Source organism: Numenius arquata, chromosome 2 (genome assembly GCF_964106895.1).
Source record: "Numenius arquata chromosome 2, bNumArq3.hap1.1, whole genome shotgun sequence".
In the NCBI taxonomy this organism is placed as follows: Eukaryota; Metazoa; Chordata; class Aves; order Charadriiformes; family Scolopacidae; genus Numenius; species Numenius arquata.
The window spans coordinates 65046329-65070613 of NC_133577.1; the positions used below are offsets into that span (position 1 = coordinate 65046329).

The window sequence follows — 24285 nt, forward strand, 5'->3', positions numbered from 1 at the left end:
AGATTGCTGTCTTAAAAAAATTCAGATATCAAGAAACTATGTCTCTCTCATGAGTGCATTTTTGTGTTCTTCAGAAAAGCATCATGTGTAATTACAAAATGCCTCATCCTGGACAACTACTGTCTTTGTTAACAGCTTAATTTTCTACAGGATCTTCTACACTTAAATGTCTTTAAATGTCCTGTTTGAGGACGTATCTAAGCCCCTTTTAACTTCCTTTATTGTGGACAGACTGTCCACAAGGCTTGTGTTGTACTGGAGTCTGACTTATATTGCAGCCTAGAAGTTACTTATCCAAATGAAAAAGCATTCACCTTTTCAGTGTAAAGTATTGCAACTTCTTAAAAACCTGCATGAAAGGCTACAGAATACTTCAGCATGCTCCAAAAATCCTCCTTATTCTAGAAAGTTATCCTACACATGAAGAGGCTGAAATAGTAATTTAACAATTAGGTGCCACATCTGTCACTAACACTCTCACGGGTCAAGATTTCTAATTCCGTGAGAGAGGTCAGAGGAAGATGAATTTGATATAGCAAATAGCCATCATTATTTTTATTCTTTTAATTAAAGCAGCATGACTCTGAATCTCTGTGAAAGCATTTGGTGGGGATTAGTCATTGAAATTATTCAGGATCAGTTGCTTACAGACTTTCCAGTGAAGTGCTAATGACTAAAAAGAGGATCCAGAGTCACAAAAATTTACTTCTGTTTTCACTGGGAATGGAACTTGCCTGCTATAAATGAAAGAGATCGTCCGATTCACTGGTACATGTACTGATAGCATGGAAACAAAAGACATTCCTGCTCTAAAGGTAAAAGTGAAATGAAGCAAGTGCCAGGCTATACATTATATGTCAGTATGCATAAATAAAAAATGGCAAATATGCTGATATGTTTTCAAATGAAAAATCCATATAGATGCTGATATGGCTAATGACTTTGTGCATGTTTGAAAAAGAAAATGATGCCAGCATTAGTTGCAGTATGGAAAGGGAATTACTGAGGTCTGACCATGTAATTTCAATAATTTTACTGCTTGACTACGTACAGAACAATAGCTTGTGAGAAGAGAGAAGTCTTCACTGGAACAAGTCTCATTCACTGTGATTATTGCTGCAAGTTCACCTTTTAAAAAAAAAAAAGGCAACTCAGGAGACAACTCAGTCTCACTTTTCATGGCTGTGACCAGACCAAGTAGACTAAGACTGCCTAGGAGTGGTTTCATGGGGTGACAGAGCCACAGCTGCTAGCAAAACAGTATTAGATGCAGTTCTTCTGACACGTTTAGTATTGTTTATGAGATTTAATACATCGACTGAAAATGATAATGAAAGTATGACTAATGATTGTTTAGGACACTTAAAGCAATCTGGAAGGGATGGCCTCTTTCACATGCCAAAAAAAGAAAAAGGGGGAGAGGCTAAAAATGAAGGAACAAGTCTATGTTCCTGTAGAATGCCATGAATTAGCCACATGAAATATGCCTACTTTTGAAAATAAATTGGAAGATAAAAATTTGAAACAACTTTTAAAACCAATGTAAATCTTTTTATAATATCATCCTTGCTGTAGATCAGAGGCTTTAAGTGCTGCCATGCCTGCAGACAGACATTCGAATGAAATTGAATTGGCACAAATATATCTGCACATGCTCATGCAAAATTGATCAAAGCAGATTCTGACAACAAACGCAGCAAAAGGTTTGTTCTCTGTAATTATTTATCTTTTGGTATTGCCTCTTCTACTACAATTCAGCATACAGAAAAAGCAAACTCTAAAAAGCCTGACAGGAATAGAGAGCTATCTGGACCGTGTCCTGTGTTGGAAAAATTGTATTAAAGGAACACCCTAAATCCATCAGCAGCACTAAGAAAATGAAAGCAATAGTCTTTTCCACAATTGACACATTACAAGTCCAAGTTTAAATTGGCTTCTGCTGCATCTCCATATGGTGTAAGAACTGTGATCTCCCACATGGAAAGGAAGAGACCAGTTACCAAAAAAAAAAAAAAAAAAAAAAAGAGAAGAAAAAAAGCAAAAGCTGAAGAATAATACATGGAAACATTCAGTCTGGTCTGGTGCCAGCGCTACTCTGTGAAGTATTCCTTATGTGGACAGTGAGTAACGTGTGCTTAAGATGCAATATAAAAGCATTAATCTGCAGTGGGCTTTTAAGCATATGCTTAGTGTTAGGCGTGAGTTATCCCGATTATAGCTACGTGCATGCTTAAGTGTTTATGTTAATCAGAATTATGGTTTTAAAAGTGCTTACAATAACCTTGACACAAATTTATCTTTTCTTCAGAAGGCCACTTATCTTGCAGCCCATTTTTCTCATTTCTTGGAGCGTTTTTCATCCGGAATGTATTTTGTACATAGTGTTACATCTTCTGAATATGTGCATGGTTCCTAGTATGTTCGGTGTGAGCATTGCACCATTACCTCTCAATTTTCCTGACTGCAATGTCAGTATGAGACTGTAAACATGCACAGGAGGAATGTGATAGGTACATTAAACTTCTTTTGAGAAATAATTTAAGATTCTGTAGTTAAACATCAATTAAAAAATTCTCAAACTTGAAAGACAAAGCGATGTTAGCATTGTAGCAGGCTTTATTTTAATAGTAACTGTTTTTAAAGTTTCTGAACCTTTCTTAGATTAAATATTCTTAGTTTTAAGCAATGCCACTAAAAACAGTTAGAGGCCCACAAGCACCCACCAGGTGCTGATGTTCCAGAGGAGCGCTTGATGTGCGTGGGATTCTACGCGCATGAGAAGCGGCAACGGGTGCCAGTTTGCATTACAGGAGATCCAATGCATTCCTTAGTTCATGGTGTTACGTGAATTTGCCAGCTATCTTGTCATCTCGCTGCCAGCAGCCACGCAGAGTATCAAACAGATATCTTTGTGAGCATTTGTGCTTCAGAGAAGGAATACTATATGCTGCAGCAATTATTTTGCACACTTTTCTTTGTTCTTCATTGCTGCACAACTGACGGTAGACTCCTACTCTGTTATTAGTGACTCAGAGATTTAAGTGTTGACCCCATAAAGCTGGAGATAATTCATTAGAGGCTGGATGAACAAGCAACTTAGATTAGATTCTGTAGGGAAGAAGTAGATCAACAGCGTTTTGAAAGGGCTGTTACATCTTGTGAGAAATTTACTCAAAGCTAAAAGGTTGACCCAAAGTCTCTTAATGACCCCACAGTGCATTTTCAGCGCTTTCAGCAAAAACATGGTGCTATAGGAATTGCACCAGTAATGCCAAGATCAGCATTGCATTTTCTGATGAGTGTCGGTTGTCCCAGTGACTGAATGTGATCTGAACTAAATATAAAATGAAAATTCACATTTATGTTTTTTTTTTTTTAAATGTTGTTTATGTAAAAGTTTGTTAAATGACAGAAGCTTTGAGCACAAACTGTTTGCAAAAAATGCATTTTAATGTTTGCATACAGAAACAAATGCTGTGCACTGAAAAAATGATACATATATTTTTCTATTCATCTTGATACAAATACTTTGTTTTGGAGTAACCTGTAGGTATTAGCTGTGTCACCAGTAGATGGCAATGTTGCGTATTTCATATAGTTTCCATATGCTTTGCAATTCCTACCAAAAAGACGTTTATATCCAGAGAAAACAAATATTTTTCTGTATGTCTTTTAAACCACAACATGTATACATATTCAAAAGTAGTAACTGCATATCATTAAGAGCACCGTTTGTCTCAGGTTTTATTTATTTGCCTTAGACTCTAGAGAGAAATGTCTTAAGATTTTTGAAGGACGTGTCATCATCTTTGACGTTGTCATAGATTCAGCTGTATTAGTGGGGCAGTTTATCTTCTCCAGCTGCTACCATCGTCCCTTTGCTGGAGGTTTCTGCCCTTGGAGACCAGTTTGTATATGCATTCTTTAAATCACGTTAGGAAGAGTCTTCTGGTTTAAGGAAAGTCTGCCAATTTTGCTTGAGGTAAATTAAAGAGAAATTACTTCAGCTGCATGGATGAGTAGAGCAAAAGCGTTGTGATAAGTGTCTGGAGGTAGTGAGTCTTTCACAGGCAGGAGAACATCTGTGCACCATCTGAAGGTCTCGCTCCACAGAGGGATGTCACTTTGGACTTACTTACATTGGTTTCCTTCTAAAATGAACATTGTTTTTCAAGCATAGGTGCAAAAACGTGCACTGCCTTACTGTTTGAAGCAAACCTACAGTGAGTTAGGAATGCCTAACTCATTGAGGAGCTTCTAACACAGACTTCATGATTTCTGTTAGGATTACATGCTGCGGGGTAGAAAAAAAGCTGTAGGTCAAGAGTTTCAGTTTTTAGTACTCCATATTTGAGAAACAGGAATAATATTTACCTAAAACATGTACTGGGAGATTTTTGCATTTGGTGCATATTGCATGCTTTCTGATATCTATAAACCTTTTCTGATCCTTAGTCTTTCTGCTTCCTTAAATTTTGCAGAAAACCACATGAGATCTCAGTCCTCCTCATTTATTTCTATTTCTCTTTGTATTGTAGTCTTAACTAATGTTGTTCAGAAATGTCTTGGGTAGAACAATCATAAGTAGGAGTGAGGCAAACTACGAAAATATGAATGTTCTTTTATATTAAACTATGGTGTTTTGCATACCTAGGAGATAAACCTCAGTTTTATTTTCCTAATTTTAATTTTTCTTCAAAATTGAAGTGTAACCCAGGACACAGAGTGAAGTGATGCAGTAGCCTTTCACCTTCATACAGGAGCAATCAATCATGTTCCAGTCCAAAAGAGAGGACCTTGGGGGAGTTCCTGTTAGTTCCTTTATATGAGCTGTTCTTTGAAAAAAAAGATCAGATATTTGAATAATGAGTAGATGGCTGATTAGGATTAAGGTTTATTACTAGAATTACCTGGAGAGAGCTCTAATATTTGCAAATCGAGTGAATAAGCTTTCTATTATGTTCTATATTATATCTGATAGTTTTTGCTAGTCCTACGTGTTTTATAGTTCCAAGATGCATTGTGAAATTTAAAAGCAAAAATTCTTTGACATGTTATCTTTGCGTGTTGGCGTGGACGTGATACTGAGACAACTTGCAGAACTACTACAGCATCAAAGCTTTCCCTCTCTTTGAGGGCCTTTTTGATTTTGTCAACTCTGTGTTGGTTAGGAGTCAGTTCTGATGGTGCCACCAGCTCACTGTGGCTCTTTAGATAAATCACTTAATCTGTTTCCTTTTCCTTCTCCTTAAGTAAAATGAGAAGAAAAAAAAAGTGTGTATATATATATATACACATATATTCATAAAGTAATTTGAAAGTAATATTTCAAAAAAATTTTCCAGTATTAGGTACAAGGGTTAGTCTTTAATAGTGGTATTTGCACATATGTATATTTCAAATATTAAACTTAATGATTTACTGTCCCTACGTAGGAAGACTTTACAGCTGCATTCTCGAAGAGTGCTGATATTTAATAGTAGTCTGTTTTCTGTAATAAAATGCTCTTGTCCTAAGATCATTTGCCTGTCAGACTTAATGACACTTCAATCCATTGCTGCAATCTCAAATTGGATGAAAGACCTTTTAATCTGGATATAGATCATATAGGTGGTCCTGAGCTGGAGTTTCACATAACTGTATCGATCTCCAGCAGTCTTTGGACCTGTTGCCAATTAGTCTGCAGTCTTCATCATCTTTATTCCCACAGAATTAAGTAGATGATAGGTTTAATTGATGACTTTGGTTTTGTATGGACAGGTAATCTCACCTCAACGCATTCCTGCCACTGTGACTCCTACCTTGTTGATGTCCCCAATGCTTTTCACTCAGACCACACCTGCTCCACCAAAAGCAAATGAAACCGGGCGCTTGGCAGCAGCAAACCAGGAACCTGCTGCTAGCTCAGCTAGCCTTCTCCTGCCACTGCAAACCCCAGAGCCATCTGTGGTCAACAGCAGCTCAATGACGAAGATGCAGCTGCAGGAAACACTTCTACACCTGATCCAGGTAAAGCACCACGAATTCTCCTGCTTTCCTTAAAATTCCCATTTTGATATAAACACCCTATAATCAGTTGCATCTGTCTATCCAGAGGCTAAACAAATAATTGAAATATACGTTGAAAGTTGTGGTGCTTACGGCTGCATGTTAATGGGGCGCTATCGTGTAGGCTGGGGGGTGTGATAGCCTCTCTTTGCACACTGCTGGCTTAACTGCATTTTGATTAATACAGCCAATTTTGGGTTCAGGAAAGATAATAAATTTGACAGAAAGAACAAAGATGACTGAAAGCTTCATAAGGTCGGCCTATGAGCCAGAGAGATATCTATTATATTTTTAGCTAAGATAAATAATGGGTGATTATCCTAGCTGCCAAATATTTCAGAGATGCGTGTTAGCAGTAAGAGGAATTCAGATGGGAAATTAAAATTGCAGGATGAGTGTGAGCAACTTTAAAATATGGGTTAGATAACCTAAAAATATACTTGTTCAGTTTATTCAGTATAATTCTCTAGTTCAAGTGTTAAAATTCCTTTTGCTGCAGTTTTTCAGGTTTAAATGTGACAAAGCATCAACAACATGAGATGATTGTTTACTGCTCTGGGATGATATGAACAATTATGAATATTTTTTTCCTTAACTTGCCATGTGATGAATATCTGAAGAGTAGAAGTTGAGGAGAGATTATATAACTAAAGACCTGGCTACAAAGCACAAAGAATAGAGACACAGGTTTAAGGGTCCAGTTTGTAGGCCAAAACTATGTGCCTGGATGGCTTTGGAATAAAACTAAGAGTAATTGGAATGTTGAAGTTACTTAAAATGCAATTTCAGTTATAGACTCAGAAAGAAAACAAATTTAACAAATTAGAGGTTTTTCTCATTTTTCCCTGTATTTTTAGTTTAGGATTAAAAAGCAAAAATATCACATTATCCTGTCTTTACATACTTTGAGTATCTGGATAGTAGTAAAACCATACATGAAGTTAAAAAGGAAACAAGCCAAGGAAAATCGGATTTTACCCTCTGGAACTGTACTTGTAAAACGTATATTTGACCCCACTGTTCTTGATGGTCATTAGGATTAACTGAATTACCTGGCAATTATTGACTGCCAGTTTCTTACCTTTTATTTTCCATTATATAGAACTACACAGTCTTAGATGCTCTTGATTTTCCTCAAATAGTATCTTGATTTAATTATCCTCAAATGTTTATATGAGCTACTTGGGACATACGTTCTTAATGTGAGTTGACCCATTCTTGCAAAATTATCTTCAGAAGGAAAAAGTTAAACAATTATCAGAGCAGAAGCAGCAGCTTCAGTTAGGAGCATTAAGTCCAAAAGAGCTAAACAAGATGCAAGGATTTGCCCAGGTAGGATTTAGTATAGGATCAAAGCTCAGGGTGTTTCAAGGTTCCTTTAGACATGCTTGAAATCATCATTGACCTAATGGAGGAAACTACTTAAGGAAATACCTAGTTAAATGAGGGCAAAGAGAAAAAATTACAGGGTTGTATTGTCACCGCATTATCATGCAAGAATAGTGAATTCAGGTTAAATCCACTGTGAGTTTGGAAAATCTGCTTTCTGTGTATTCGCTACTTGTTATAGAAATTACAGTCGTGTTTGCTGCAGTAAAGTTTATATTCATGTCCAGTTCTTCTAAGACTACTAGCAAGGCCTGAAAATAATACATATTTTTGGTAAAGGAAATAGCCTTCCTGTTGCTCACTTTTTAAAACAGAGTAAGGTTGAAAAGTAGCTGGTCTATGAAATGGAAAATCCTTCTAATCTCTTCACTCAAAATGCCTATCGTGCCCTAACAATTACCTGTTTTGTTTTTCAGAATGACGACAACTTCTTAAATATTATTTATGAAGCATATCTCTTCAGTGTGAGAAAGGCGGCAATGAAAAAGTCTATGTGAAAGATGATTTTAAAATTAAATTTGAATTGCTTCCTGAACTCCAGAAAAAGGTTTCAAACTTTTCAAGTATGTTTACATTTAAAGAAATGAATGGTCTTTTGCATATACATAGATTTTGCTTGTTGGGAAGTACACGCTGTATTGAGGAAGAAGTAAGCAGAAATGGATTGTGCCTTTAGGGAGGGGAGTGTCACAATATTGAAGACTTAATCACAGAATATCTTAAACTATTTTTCTTATATTGGTCCATACTTAGAATTGGTTCCCCTGCAGTTCTCCCCACTTAGATCTCAGAATTCAGTTTCCTTTTTCACTTGCAATGTGGTTATTCATTGACTATTGTCATGGATTTTCTCTGGGAGACGTCAGATGCAACTGTGACCACATGGTGGCAATGTTGGACTATTTTTAGGAACGTGAAAATCCAGGCGAAATCTTGGAAGGGAAAGTCTTGGGAAGACTGATCTATCATCATACTTAGTTGTCTGTAAAGCAATTTAGCTGAAATGTCATGGCTTTCCCCCAAATTTTTGTAGAGAAATCTTTTTCTATTTTAACAAGAGTATTTTTAGCTAGCTGTAGAAATGGGACTCTGCAGGTGTTTTGAAGAAATGGGGGGGGCGGGGGGGAAGGTTTGTTTGTGAATGTACTTTCTATCAGCGTAGCTCTGGGCTGGCACTGGATTCATATTTCTATTATTCCAGATCCAATCTGCATTATTATAAGCAATGTACAACTTTGTTAAGGTGAAGGCTACCTGGTGTAAAAGTCCTATTAAATTTTTTCTAGTGTGTTCCTGGAGCACAGTGGTTTCATTGATCCATTTCTAAAGAAAATAAAATGGATAATCCCTACTATGTGCTGATTTCATTTTATTGTACCATGGACTATGTATTTAGAATTGTTGGGTCACCTGTATTTGTATGACTTGAAAATGTTTTTACACTTGGCAGAAGACACATGAGGTTTTAAATCAACTAGAATAAATGACTGAAAGAACTTTTATGTATATTTTTATTAGTATCTGCTGCTGAAGTGCCAGTTTGCTACAGTTAAGGAACCCAAACTTGTTGCTGAGGAGGCATTTTTTTTTGTGGGTGCAGAGAACCTGATCTGTAATCCATGAGTATACACTCTTCTTTACTATGGGCATTAATGTAAGCACGAATCGATAGCCTCATCTGTGAAGGTTCTTCAGTGTCAATTAGGATGCAGGTTTCAATTAGTATAGTTGCAATGATTCAAACAGTTTCCCTCACCCCCAAACATCTGGCCTTTCTCTAGTAGGAGTGTCATTTGAGGGGGGCGGCAGAGGGGGAGGAGATTTGCTCACATTCCTTGGGAAAGCCTCTAAATCAATATTTTAAAAAAAGTCAAGAGCTACTTTCTTTACACACAAGTGAATAACCCCAAGAGACTCATGCCTACAAAACTGCTAGACTTTTTCTACACTAAGTAGCTCATAGAGACCAAGTTGTATTCTAGTTCCATTTTCTTGCAGATTCAGTGAAAAGAGCATGTTAAGGGAAGGGCAGACTTCAAAGATAGCAAGTCCTAATTCTGATTCTCTAGCCGTAATAATTTATGTAGCCATTGTAATGTATGGGATTCTACTGAGTTAATTGATACTCTTTCTGAATGAACTGGTGTGGAAGAAATTGGAATCCACACAAAAAAAGTTTATATGAAACTAAATACATGCATAATTGTTGTCTGTGATGCTAGATTATCTGAGAGTGCAATTTAAAGATGATGGGGACACATAGTTAAGACCTCATTTGACATGCAGAACTTCTGTAATTGGTGGGTAAAAATAATCCTTAAGCATCTCAAGCTGTGTTTGTGATAGGTTTTCTAGTCGTGGGGGAAATATTTTTATTTATAAAGAAAGGCATGTAGAAGTTTTAAAAACATCCTTATTTATTACTTTTCAGAGTAATGTATTATTTACAAAAATTAGAGGCATATTTTTTTAAACATCTTCTGTTACTGTTGTCACAAGCATCAAAAGTTAGTATTCACACTGTGCTTGACAAGCTGAGGCTTATCTTAAAGCAGACAAGGATAGAGCTAATTCAGGGTTTCTTCTCACTGCCCTCTCTTCTGGTTATATCTACACCGAGTAACACTGATGGAGTTGGATTGCTCTCACTCTCTCATGCTAGAAGGGATTTTTGGGATTGTTCAGGAGGCATAAACTTGTCTTTTGTGGAGTGAAGGAAAGGAGGGTATTTGCTGAAGAAGGGAAGTGCTGTTTTGGCTTTCATGCTTACCAAGAACAGGGGTAAGAAGATAGAACAGGCTCAGAAATTTTATAACAGTGGACAGAAGAGGAAAAGTAGTGAGGCAATTCTATTGAGAGTTGAAGCCAAACTTCTTGTCTAGGTTTCCATTTCAGATGGCAGGATCCGCTGCTTCAGAAGTGTTTGGGGAATTGGAGGCTGAACTTGGAGTCATACCAGAGTGTAAAACTGTGCCGTGCCCCTTTCTCTCTTCTTTCTACTGCAAGCTGAAGTGTCTGTCTCAGAAGAAGGCTTTTTCCAGAAATAGAGTCGGAGCCTTCCAATATCGTGCAAAACCTGGAGTATCCTCATGTAATCTCTGCCTTTTGGTATTTGATTTTGTTTAATAGCTTTTTTTATCAGATACCAAAAAGTTTATGTCAGGTTTGATAGATCACCTCTGAACTAGAGTGGTTCTGAACACTTGGGTTGCCCTATTTTATTTTATTTTTTTTAAGACACTGTTAGAACTAGGGAGCCCTTAAGGTAATAAGGCCTTTGGAGAGGAAAAGGCAACAGCAGTTAGGATTGCCTTTCTTTGAGCCTGTTTTTTTAATCTGAAAAAGGTAGCAAGCAAAAAATCAGAAGATATTTAAGGATCACGTTAACTCCGCTTCAGATGCTTCCACAGTGTGCATGTGTATCATTGTTCTGTGTATTTCTTAATATACTGCTGGTTTCAGGTTGCTGGGGGTTTGTTGTGGTTTTTTTTTTTCCTTCCAGTAGAACAAATACCTTGTAAATTGGGGCTTAGCAAGAATTCCAAAAGCTGCAGTGATGCTTTATGCATTAATCCCAGTCTCAGCATTGAATTGATATTAGTTTTCAGTGTAGTTCACTTAACCACTGCCCACTTCCTTAGAAAGTTCCACACCTATTAAACTAGAGTGAGAAGACAAGGAGTAGAAAGTCAGTGAAATACTGAAGCATAATCTCTGTCACTGTTTATCATGAAAATCCATAATATTCAGTGAAGGCATCCCAATATTTCCTCAGGCCCATCTCACAGAAAATTCAAATTCTTAATTTGATTTTTATTCATTAGCTCTCTCTTGCTCCTCTGTTTACTCCTTCTTGTTGTAGCTGCAAAGGGGATAATTAAAATTGTACAGCAAAATAAATTTTTCCAGGAGCGGGAAGCAGCTGAATAGGCAGGATGCTGCGTCTCCTCTGACAGCCTATTTAGAACGTGTTGAGCTTTGAATTTCAGTCATAAAAGCAGTGAGTATTCGAGCTGCCTTTGTCCCTTTAGGATATTAAAATCAGTTTAATATTTCAGCAAACTTGGATAACCTTGTTGAGAAAAAGGCAAAATTAAAAGACAATTTTCAGTAGCATTTGAGGCTCTAATGTAGAAAATGTTATGAGATGGCAGCTTTACCCAGAGAAATCCGTTAAACCTAGAAAAAAGGCAAAATTCTAGTCCTGGAAATGAATAATGCACTAAAAAATTAATCCTCAGTCAACCTACAGTAAACTTTACTGCTAATCTTGAGGACTTTTAAGAGACTCTTACAAGTCCTTGTCTTTTCCAAACTGCCACAGATATCTCTAACAAGCTTGTTCTGGCCTCTAGATGTAAATCTGTGTGCAGCCGAGTTGGGAATATAGCAGGGGGGATATAGCTTGGCGTATGCAAACAGGAGGAGGAAAATGTGGTTCTGCAGGACACTGAAGAAACAAAGGCTGTAGCTTTATAAACACCTTAAGCTGGCTCTGCTGCTAGAGAGGCAGCCTGTCCCAGCCACCCACTCCCTGCTCCCACACCAGTCCTTTCCTTCCTTTTTCCTTGATTTTTCGCCTTTTTTTATTTTTGATTAAGAGGACTACATGGTAAAATGTATTGCAGCAGAATTAGTCCGGGCTGAGGCTCTCTCCATGCCGAGGTGGGTTTTAACCTACATTGGTTCAGTGGGCAGCAGCCCGGGCACCTGTATCAGTCTATGGATCGGGGTGTGCAGCCGTGGGCATAAATGGGTGGGATGTGGGCAGAGGAAAGTGAGGCAGGAGAAATGAGCTGCGGTACTGCCTTACACTGGCTTGAAGCTTTTGCCAAACTGTGATCTGAAGGCCTTCACCTCTTCACTGACATTAAGTCTCGGAAGATGCCACAAAAATCAAAATGTGACTTTGTTGGTATCCCCCACCTTGGCTCTGCGTGGAAATCCATGAAAGTGTTTGCAGATGCCTCCACAAAAGGGTAACTACTTTTCATGAGCCTAATCTCTCCAGGCTCTCTGCAGAGCCAGTGGAAAGACGGGATCCTCTTGAGGGCAAGTCTCAGTACAAACCTAATTTAGCCTGGGAGATTAGATTGGCTGGGCTAAAGTTAGCCTTCGCCAACACCTTCTCCACCACCACCACCATCTTGTACTGAACCAGTACTGACATCAGTCAGCCCCTTCCCTCACAATACAGCAGATGTTTGGGTGAATTTTCCCTTCCTAATTTTTGGTTGGTTGTTGTTTTTTTTTTTAATTTAATGGAGACTGTACCATCAAACCTGAACAGACTGTTCGGATATAAATCTGCCCAGCATGGAAGTGAATGAGAAATGCAGGAACCAGATTGCTTTTGTGTGTGTAGCTGAGAAAACTACTGAAACAAGCGGGAAATAAGCACTGGAAAGATAAAGGGAAGAGAAAAAAGAGATATTTAGGTCATTTTAAAGAATAGCTTTTGGAGAAAGTGTGTCTGGTATATGAACACTTTTATTTTATAGCTGTTACAGAAAGAATTTGAGTTGCAAGTTATCCCCATGCTTCTTCCATTTAATAGGTGAGCAACATTGTAAAAACGTCCAAAGAATGAATTTAGAATAAACATCTGGTGCACACAATAGGAAGTCACTACACATTTTTTGAGAGCAGCAGCTTCAGTCATACATGTAATACAAAAACATTTTTTGAAACCATTTGGGGCATATATTAATTAAAAGCCCTTTTTACTATGTTTGGACACAAATGCCACAAAAAGCAAAGTAAGCTCTGAGTTCAGAACGATGTGTCTGCACAAACACCACCAGTCAATAAAGGCAGAAGAAAAAAACCCTCTGGCATGTGGTGACTAAACGAAAGTCAAGAAATAGAAGGGATGACATCTTACTATCAGCAAGAGAGTAGCCTGCTTTCGCGCCATAAGGGAACTACGGGAAATGATGGCAAAGTCCTACAGCTGCTACCGTGTACGTAGAGGGATGCTAATCCCATCATTAGATCCTACATAAATATTAACGTTTTTCTTGCCCAAGTGCTGGCACCCTGCTCCATAGGCCCGTGTGCTGAATGCAGAGCTGCTACGCATCTCTGTTATACCACGTAGCTGTGGGTGCAACCACTGGTGCTGTATTTCTTTCAGCAACCTGGTCTAGTGGGAGGTGTCCCTGCCCATGGCAGAGGGGGTTGGAACTCAATGATCTTTAAGATCCCTTCCAACTCTAACTATTCTATGATTCTTCACCCGGTACCTGAAATCTACTTCTGAAAGGTACTAAAATAGAGCGAGAGATTATGATGATGTCACTTCAAAAAACCTACCCACCTCTGTGTTTTTCTTCAGCGCTTGCCTGTAAATAAACATTTGGAGGGAGAGAGGAAAGGAGCGTGCAGGCTCTTGGCAGCACTCCCAGCGTAGGGCTACTCAGGCCGGGAACAAAAGCTCTGTTTTCCTTCACTTTTACTGCTGCTTAGCAGCCTGGCTCACTAACAGCCGCCTTCTTTCCACTTTGAGCAGTAGCCCCAGACCTACCACTTAGTAAAAGTGCCTGCATTTCTCATTCATCTAAGAACGGGATTTTTTTATGCCTGAGGCTTTCCTCTTGGGTTCTTATCAGGGAAGTCCTGCCTCTTCTGGCTTCTCCCATGGATGCAGCGAGCTGTGGCCAAGAGTTTGAATTAGAGGATCTGTCAGGCTGTACTATCATAACATAATTCAGGGATCCCATACTTAATGCTTGCTGTTTGGCAAGAGAGGTGTAACTCCCGTCTCTTTCAGAGCTATGTTTGCAAGCAGAATCACTGGCTTGTCCCTGCTCTCTCACCCTCTTGTGATATGCCTTTCCCTTCCCCTGTTTCTACACCTGAAGGCCCCAACCTAGTGCTTCCAGGTAATCTGTGTCCTTTTTCCTACCACTGCCCCAATTTCTATAATACCCACTTCCAGTTCCTCCACAGCAGCTTCTCTCAGCGAGATGTTTGCCCATGTCTGCCATGCAAGAGCAAGCCCTCACCACAAACTACTTTCAAGTGGATCACATCCTACCAAAAATGCGTGCTACAACGTAGGAATGTCTGGACAATTGCAATAGGGCCAAAGATGAAGATGATGACTCCTGTAACAAAGAAAAGTTTTGTTATCTTTGAGAAAAGTCCCCACAGGAATCGTAAAACACAAGCTTCATGAAGGCAAGGGTAGAAGGAACAAGTAAGAAACATAAAGAAGATGTGGGGCTGCTAAATCCCACAGATAAACGTTCTTCAAAGTCAAGTGCATTGAACCAGCCAGATGACCGAAGATGAAGACCATAAATAAGCACTCGTTTCTGAGACATCAGGAGGCAGTCAAAGCAGAGCCAGCTTTGCAAAGCAGAGTGCTCTGCACGTGCTGCGATGCCTACCTTGCAGAAATCGACTCATGAAATGGGAAGATCTCAGAGCTAAAACACCAGTGTAGGAGGTGATAGACGGAGAAAAGTCGGGGACTCTTCTTGTCACACCATGACGTGTTTAGTTACCCTGGTGCTGAGGGAGCAGGTCTGAATATACAGATGGTGGGTGGGGTGGAGAAGATGGACAAATTCAGGTACAGAACAGAGGGATGCAAATAGTCTGGTCAATATTTAACCCAAAGGGATCTGCTCTTTTTTTTTGGAAGGATGACAATAGTGGTGATTTCGTAATCCACTTAAACATCTTTGCATGACAACTCTTACATGATTTTAAAGGATTTCTATTCCTTACGTATATTTTCTATGTCTTCAGCATTGCCTCTAAAAGTGCTTTTACACAAATAGCTAGACAGATCCAAAGTGTCCAGAAGTGCTTTATACATCTTACTCTTGCAAAGGAAAGAGAAGGAAGTATTATCTCCATTTAAAATGGATGTGAAGAGTGGTTCCATAATGGATTTATGGAGGTCACAGAAGAAGTCAAGAGGCAAAGGCAGAGACTGGTGCTCAGTTGCGCCTCTCTATCACTTCGCTCCTTTCTCTATCACTTCATTTTTGTTTGTGGCAAACAGAAAAATCCCCCAGTACAGCCCATACTGCTCTGTTTCCCAGATGCAGCGCTTCATAAGAGATCAACATGGTGTGTAGGCGGGGAAAAATGGAAAAAAACAAGGAACAGATAGAGGCAACAGCAGCAGCCTGACGACCAAAAATGAGTTCTGACAAATGCAGGATTTCTGATGTTATATTTTTTCCCTTTGCAGGTGCTATATGACCCAGCAGGAATCCCTTCCCCTCTCCCTTCCTCTGCAGCATCCAACAGGCTGGGAGGTGACAGCCTGGTGTGCCTTGTGCCTGTCGTAGGCCAGACGAATGAACAAAGCCAGCAGGAATGAACGGAACAGCGACAGTATTTTCATATGCAATTCCTGTATCGATCAAAAAATAAATTGCTGTTGCTCCAAACTGTGCTCTTTCCAGCTGTGTAGCAGAGACGACACTAAAGAGGCCAGTCGGTGCAAGTTTCCCATTATCCTTCCTGTCCCATTAGCGTCTGCTCTTCCCTCGGCTCTTTGCTTGGAGTCTCTGATGTGATTTGCGGCGTGCCGCTGACAAAGCTGCTCTGGCGCTTCCTCCTTAGAAATGTTTTTCTTCTGGCAGATGATTGCAGCAGCTTAATGGGAGTCTTAAAGGGTTTTTGATGGTCTGTCCAGAAGTGAGCAATTGCTACCAGCATTTCAGAAAAGACCAGAATTTGGAAAAAAAAAATAAAAAATAAAGCCTGTTTTCGGTGGGAGAGGAAAAGCCTCCCGTGTATTAGCTACTTCCCCACAAACACAAGTTTGCCAGAATAAATTGGACTATTGAGCTATCAAGATCTGTTTCTGCTCCTGTCCTTTGCCACCCGAGTCTTCGTGCTCCAGAGGAAGCCCACGGCCCAGCGTAGTGCTGCTCAGCAATGCCGAAAACTGCTGTGGACCATAAAATACCTTCCTGACTCCTGAACGCAGGAACTTTTCACTTCATCTACACAGAGCACCTCTACAGAGATTGAGCTCGCTGTGTGCACTCAAGTACATTATCCGCATTCGTTTCTACACCTTCTTGGCCCTGAACTGCCATACGCAATTTTCTAGTGCTAATAACAATTTTCTACTTGGTTAACATGTGCAGCACCGTACTAAATCCGGCTAATTGGTGTCCTCTCTGCCAAAAAGCAGGAAAAGGGCTCCACAGCTACTCTAGCCTGTCAACTTTCCTAGCCCTCCCAAGCAATCAATTCTACGGAGTTTTAGTTAGATCAACCTACTCTGCTTCCATCTTATCCCATATTAGGTGCGTTAGGTTATTATTTTTTTTTATCTTTTAGTCCGTGTATGACAGCAGCGTGCAGTATTTGAAAGCCTGCTGGCCTCCCCCTGGCATTTCGGGAGGACTGTGAAAGCAGCGAGCTCCTTTCTTTCCTGATCACCCTCAACAGATGTTCGTGTCGGCAAGATGAGAAAGAACAACAGCCTGCCCTTTGCTGCTGGAGACCATCCTTGGAGGGAAGGCTTTGGAAGTGAATAACCTTTGCATTTTCTGCTTCTGCTTGGGTAGACGAGGAGAAAGCAGCTGTTGGTAGATGTGGAGCCAGACATCAGCACATAGGAAAAAATAGGAGCAGAGCTCTGGAAAACCTCTAGAAGACAAGTAGGAGCTTACAGCACTTTACAGATGGGACAAAGCTGACCAGTAACCGAGGACTGTGTCAGTAGCCCACAGCACAGTTTGGAGGTGTCCCAACAAAGGACTTGCACAGTCCCAGGCACTGTTTACATCTCCAGGGTGGGCTGAGGAGTGCTGGGTCTCTGGCCTTGCGTACCACCCCGGCACCCACAGAGAGCCACTGCCAGCCTGAGGAATTCACCTCCTAAATGAGCTGGAGCTTGCAAGGTGGAGGTGCAAGCTGAATAAGGGGAATTTGCTGGAGCAGCAGAGCAGGTGGAGTGTCCTGGCAGAGGTGGCTGGCCCTGTGTGTTGGGGACAGACAGTGGCTAACTGTAAAGCTGCATAATTACATATGCTGTAAAACCCAGCTGTTGTGTTTGATTGTGGTTTCCCTGCAGCACTGGGCTCCACACGGATAGGTGACACTTAGAGGCTGGTAGGGTCTTATATAGCTGGAAAGTGCACAGGGAAATTTGAGTATGACCTGCCTGATATAACAATTTAGACTATGTACACCACTAATGCCAACAAGGCAGGTCCTTGTGCAGCACAGCGTGCCACTGCTGCCAGGTCACAGCCACCTCCTCACAGCCACTGCTGCTCAGCTGGGAACGCTTGTGTCCCAGCCTGTAGTGGAAACATCACCTGCCACTGCCTGGGGCTCTCCTGAGACGCACCACCAACAGTGTGATGGGTCCCCTGTGCTGGCAGAGGTTGCCACCCCTCTCCCTCCCAGTTAGGTGCAGCTCTCACGTACCCTGCAAGAGCCATCACGGGGACCTGTCCCTTCAAACCAGCATTTGCTAGCGCTCATGGGCCAGCACTGCCAGAGTGGCTTTGCTGACTCCATCCATCATGGTTTCTCAGATGTGATCTTCGCTTCTTACAACGTAATGCTTTGAAAATGGGCAAAACCATCACAGTCTAAGGGCTGCTGTAAGTGTTCAGAGCAGAAGAGCATCTCCATCAGAAATACCAGCCAGCAGGCTGCAACACCCACCTCACTGCTGCCTGCTATGACATTTTGGCCCCTACACATCCATAAAGTACCATAATGGCTGTCAGAGTGTGAGACTGTGCATTAGACTAGAAGAGCCGGGTAATGCTTTTTCCTTCTAGGGGATTTAGAAGCCTGGACAGCAAGTAGATCTCGCTTTAAACTGCGTCCCACTCCAAAGTGGGAACACCAGTTAACTCCAGCATCACTTGAACGAATTAAGCTAAGGTCAGAGCTGCAGCAAGCAACCGTCGCTAATGAGATTTCAGTGCCGCTCTGCCTACTTTTATGCACATCAGATTTCCTGCAAAGGAATCCCTTGGGGAACAACTGTTTGGCTTCTGTCTGAAACTTCAGGAGCCTCTGGCTCAGAAAGATGTTGACTTTGACCTCAGTGCTGCGCTAATCAGAAGGCAGGCAGTTGGAGTGCTTCTTTAGCAAACGGCAGATGATTTTAGACAGATATCACAACTTGGAACTCAAATTTTCTTTCTTTTTTTTTTTTTTTTTTTTTTTCAATATATGCGTGCATTATTTGCTTATCTATAGCTCTGGCAATTCTAAATTCTACTTTTTGTCATGGGCAGTGAATGCAGTTCTTAGTTTTATTTCAAGCACGCTGCAGACTGCTGTCCCTGACCTCTCCACTGACTGTCCCACGTGCTGCCCAGATGCTGACAACAGCAGGAGGAAGCAGAATAAGCGATGCTGCTAGAAACTGATTTTTTCAGACATATACCTTGCACTGTTACACGTTCCAGCAGTAAGAGGGAGATTATTTGCTCTCATAACATACGTGCCTAAACCAGGCTAAATCCTTGTGAGCCACTCTTTCCTGGGGGATTGACATTCTCCTTGGCCAGCACCCATGTCTGCAGGAGATGGCTGCAACCTGGAGAGACCTCAGCCACCACAGGGGGCTCCTGGCTCCATCATCCCGTGCCGATGGGGATTAAAAAACACCACCAAAAACTGCTAGCAAGAAATGCGCTGGTTTGCTTCCTCAGCTAATTTGTGCTCCTTGAAGGAAATCAAAGAAGGCGTTTAATGATCCTTCTGGGCACAACATGATTTGTATCTTCATCCTTTCAGGGCAGGCTCACAGCACGAAAACCCCTGGGGCGGAGGGGAAATCTCTTTGAAAGCTGCTCGCCGAACGAGATGCTGTCAGATGTTGAAGGGAAGAAGAGTGAGCGTGTGTTATGAAAGTTGGCAGGTGACTGAGCTAATTATGCACTCGGAGGCAATTTAGGGTGACGGGAAGTGACTGGAATTGTGACCAGAGGTTGAAAGGAGACAGCGCTGCCGTGCTCAGATGGGCTGAAGATGGTTCCCCGACAGCCCGTTGAGCAGCCGAAGGTCAGGGAACCACCTTTCACACCCGCTGCAGAGTAATTGCGGTGCAAAACACAAGCTGCTGCAAAATGGTGTAAATCGGATATGGAAAGCCTTGCGGGCCCTTCCCCCACCCCTTTCTCTTCTTCAGAACTGTCGGAGTATTTTTAATAACAATTGATGGTTGCCTAAAATCACAAAACATGTTTTCATTAATATTCATGAAAGAATGGACTGTTTTTATCTACACCTACATCAGTGTGTGGTAAAATGTATCCAAAGCCCAGCTTTTATCTTTAATCACACTAAAACTGATCGCCTCTGATTTTTGTGGGGAAAAAAATAGTCCTGTTTTTCAAAAGAGAAAAGCATGAAATGTTATAATTTGTGACCTAGAATTTTGGCAAAGCTGCTCCCTTCTGTGAAATCAAAAGGAAGGAAAAAATAATCAAACTTTTAAGATTTTTAATTGAGTTCTGAATATTCCAGCAATGCTGATATACATTTCTACAATAGCTCTTGCCTGGATGCTCAGTATCAGCAGGAAAACAAATAAAATTAACAGGAAACATTTGAAAGATTTGAAAAAAATAAATTTAAAAAGTCTTTCTGCCTAGACATTGCCCTTTATTTATGCTACGGCAGTGTGCAGCAGCTTCCCCAGGGATCAGGCATGACTGCTGTATATATTGTGCAAACCCACAGCCCGCAGAGCCCGTGCCCACAGACGCTATGCTGGGGACAGTCAGTTCATCTGTATTGATGCCATTCTTCCTGACAAGCAGATGTTTAATGCCTGGATCACTACAGAGAGGTCTGCAGAGTACTGCAGCCCAGCTCTGCTGGCTCCCTGACCCACTCCCATTGCTGGGGAACCGATAAAGCCACCCTGTGGGCTTGGTCCGACCCCTGGACCACTGACAATTCAATCTAAATAAATCAGGGGAGGGGAGGGAAAGGGAGTGGTTTGCTGCTTTGCCCCTGTAGATCACTTGCCAAGCAAGAATATGGTCCTCAGCCCCAAAGGCTCTGTTGTCTCCCTTTGCAAGAGTGCAGAAAATTAGAGAGCACCCTGTATTTCCAAAGCACCCTACAGTCATTACCTAATAAATCCTCATCAGCATTTCAGCAAATAGGTGAGGCAGTAATGTCAGACCATGAAGGCAACTAACTTATCTCTGCACCCTCCTGCATCTACTGACCCTGACAGGGAAACACATGAGAGGAGGGACCCTCCTTCTTTCTAGGCCAGCCAGACTGGAGCAACCCTAATTTGGCCCAAATACCTCTGTCCTGATAACCTTGCCAAATCCCGAATCCTTATTAACACACTGAGTAGAGAGAAGGAGGTATTTGTAGCGTGTCCTCTGAATAGGGTCATTGCATCATGCATTTAATACGAAGGATTTGGCAAAATAAATGATGTTGCTAGACATGCACTGAGTCAAGTGTCTTTGCGGCTGTGGAGATTAGCAGAATAAGTGGCATCATTTATTTAGTCACTTGATGCACCACAATTTCTGGGGCTCCCCACGAGGCAAAGCCTCCTCCCTCGAAAAAGCTGTTCTAGTGCAGCCACTTTATCACAAAAGGCTTTAATCTCTTTAAAAATGGAGTTTCCCTTCCTTCTAATCAAGTTCCTTCAGGTCATGTGGACTTGAAATGGAAAAGATTAAGTTTAACCCTTTGGTAGTGAAGAGATAAGGATAAAGTTGACTTTCACTAGGGGTGCCGCTATGACAGCACGCAGGAAAACTGCATTCTGCTCACAGTACTCCTCAAACTGATCATCTGCTTTCACTTACTTTTCCTTTTTCTTTACTCTGTCTTGCTTTTCTTGCCTTGTCTTCAGAGATGGTGGGAAGATGCTTCAGTGCTCTTTGTTTCCTGTGCATTCTGCTCTCCCTTGGTGTCTCCCTCTGTGCCCTAAATTTCCTGCTGCTCAGAACACTGTGCCTGATGAGGGTTTAAAATTCTGCTAGCACAAAAAAAAAAAAAAAAAAAAAAGAGCTCGTTTCATCTTGGAGTATTTAAACAAGCCTAAATTTAGAGTGGAGCCGTGGAAAAAAATTAAAAGGAAAAAAGGCAAAGTAACCAGCCGAAGGCATTAATTAATATGACACCTAGGTGGCTGCTTCTATAAACAACAGGGAAAACGTGCGGCTTGTAGATGAATGGGTCTGCAGGCAGATATTTACAGAACACCCGGGTAGAATGTGAGGTCCAGAAGGACACGTTTGGTCCGAGTCATCCTGCTGACGTCTGATGATGCTCTGCAGGCCAGATATTCGTACATTATTCACTGCCTCTGAGGCAACCTGAAATGAAGAAAGTCAGTGGTATAATACCTGCCTACATGTCAGTCAGTGTACCTGTGTATTCCCCTGTGTTACACTGGGGGTGAATCTGTCCTGCTCTGCAGAGATCCCAGTGAGGTATCAGGTATCCAGGTATTAGCTGCATTCCCATGGTAAACAGGCTTTTGTCCGCCTCCTCTATCGAGTCATATCAGGGTCTCCTTGTGACCACTGGCACTCATCAGCCTGGTCTCCCATGGCAGAAAAACCCTTCTAGGAACAGCTTCAGACTGCTTCAAATGCACCCAGATGCAGCTAATTTAACCCAAAACACACCTGGGAGTGAGGAAGGCTCCATTTTCCCACAATGGCTATGGTGAGAAAGGGGCCCTCAGAGAGGCTGTGCTCACCCAGCACCACACATCTTTCAGGTCTCACCACCCCAAACTCCCCAGGTCCCAGGCACACTGCCAGCCACGCGGCCAACCCGGTCCTAGACCAAACAGCATCTCCCTGTTGCATTGTGGCTCTCCAGAGCTCAGCTGGTATCGCGCAGGCCCTGATGTGACCAAACTGGGGGGAAGGGAGCGCTCAGCTGTGGGGACACCCCCCAGACCCCAGCCCGGTGCCTGCCTGCAGCATCAGCACTCACGCCAAAGCGAGCCTGCAGCCCGCTTCCCCATCCCCACTCAGTTATTAAATCCACACCTCTGCAAACTCAGCTTGCGAGTGCTAACTCTCCACCGCACTGAAACCTGATCAGAAGAGATTTGCATGACCAGCCAGTAAAACCACGACTAAAAGTGCTTTTCCATCACCGCTTTTGGCAAGAGCCCCCTCCTCCTGGCAGCTGCTGGGAGGAGATCGGATTCTCTAGTATTGGCAAAACACTCCACGAGTGCTTTCCAAACCACCCCGAGGAATGGTTAAACCTACTCAGGCCAGAGACATCATCCCTATGTCTCTTGAACAGGACACAAGCTCAAACACTGTCGAGAGAGCAGCTTCACAAGCAAAACGTTTGACCAGGATGGAAAGGAGCTTTTCTACCCAGACACTCATCTAAGGAGTCCTGCCAAGAGATAACGAGAGGCACAAGACTATGATCGCAGATAAACGCATCTACTGTGAACAAGATCGCATAGTTTATTCCCGTCATGCCTTGGTTTAAGTTATTCAAAATCAAAGCAAATCATTCTTATTAACTGATTACGTCCCAGATGTTGTAAGTTAGGATCATGACAGAGCAAAGACTTGCTTTGAGGTGTGCGGTGGTGGCAGGCGCACAGCAAGGTCTCAGTGGCTCCAGAATGAAAAACAAGTCAGCGCTGGTCTCTTGCAACCTCTTCCCCAGTCCTAATATCTACAGTGCAAAAAGGACCCTGGTGCTTGCTCCATGTGGGCCCTGCTCCAGAGTACGCAGGAAACAGGAGGGAGCACCCCTGCCTCACTGCATGGGCCAACCGGGAGATCAGTACCGTGGGTGCCATGGGGAAGAGGTGTCTCCAGTGACCAGTTTCAGCTTGATAAACCTTCTGGCAGCAGGAGTAGTATCACAACGAACTTGATGCCTGTGAGGAGGCTGAGACGCTGTCCCATCTGCTCTTTATCTCCACAAAGCTGCATACTCTTCTCTGTGTTCAAGGTTGTTGCCATATCCCCGATTCCAGATGACTTTCTAACAAAGAGACATGTGGCTTGCTACAAAATGTGCCTTATTGGCCAGTACTGCATGGAGAGAGGTTGCCTCAAGAGGTTGTGCCATGCCCAGCACATCTTTCTAACCAGCTTTCTCTGGTGCTCAGTGTAGAGTTCCCCTGTCTTCATTTTGCCCCATTCTCCTTATATTTGTCCTGCTGTAAGACCACACGTTAGTCTGCTCAGGCATTTCCAAGTTAGGGTCACCACATGAATGCATTAAACAAATGAGTATTTCTACTGTCTTTAATAAACTCTCCTCATACACTGCTTACACCAGTGTTTTGATGATATTTATTCTTTGGCTGGTCTTGACATTTGCCAGTATCTTGTCATAACAAGATAATCTAAACTGAACTCAGGTTCTAGTCAAACCAGAAATGAATAAGAGCTGTTAAATCTTCCCTCTGCCTGTGAATACAGCACAAAATCACACTGGCATTTTTTTATTGCCCCATGATTTTGCAAATTTAGCTCTTATTTGCTGTACTCGCTCACCCCATATCTCTTGCAGCCTTGAATTCTCACTTCTTGTTATATGTTTGCTTTCATTCTTTCTCATAGGATTCATTTTCTTTCTCCCCAGTCAGACCCTGCTGTCATTTATCTCCTCCCTGTGCTCCAGCTGTGCTCGCACACTGTGGTGGCTCAGCTCTGCAGAAGTAACTGGATGCACACTAATCCCATTAAGGGCCCTCTAGTCACCTGGGGGTTTTCGGTTTTCCGTGCTATTTTCAATTCATCTTCAAATCCCACTCCTTTGCAACTATAGATCATTAAGGGGTTAAGTGAGATATATCCAGTAAATGAGATAAATCCAAATAAAGGGATTTGGATCTCCCAGTTCAGCATGTTGCTGTGTCTC

General features: G+C 41.8%; 1 protein-coding gene across 1 annotated transcript in view; it reads left to right on the top strand.

Annotated features, from left to right (window-relative positions):
- Positions 1–8927, top strand: part of DCP1B (decapping mRNA 1B) — a 44212-nt gene extending 35285 nt beyond the window's left edge. Inside the window, exons 8-9 of the mRNA XM_074162088.1 lie at positions 5761–6009; positions 7854–8927. Coding sequence (XP_074018189.1) covers positions 5761–6009; positions 7854–7934 — 330 coding nt within the window. The 3' untranslated portion in view covers positions 7935–8927. The remainder of the gene's footprint in view (positions 1–5760; positions 6010–7853) is intronic.
- Positions 8928–24285: the final 15358 nt, after the last annotated feature.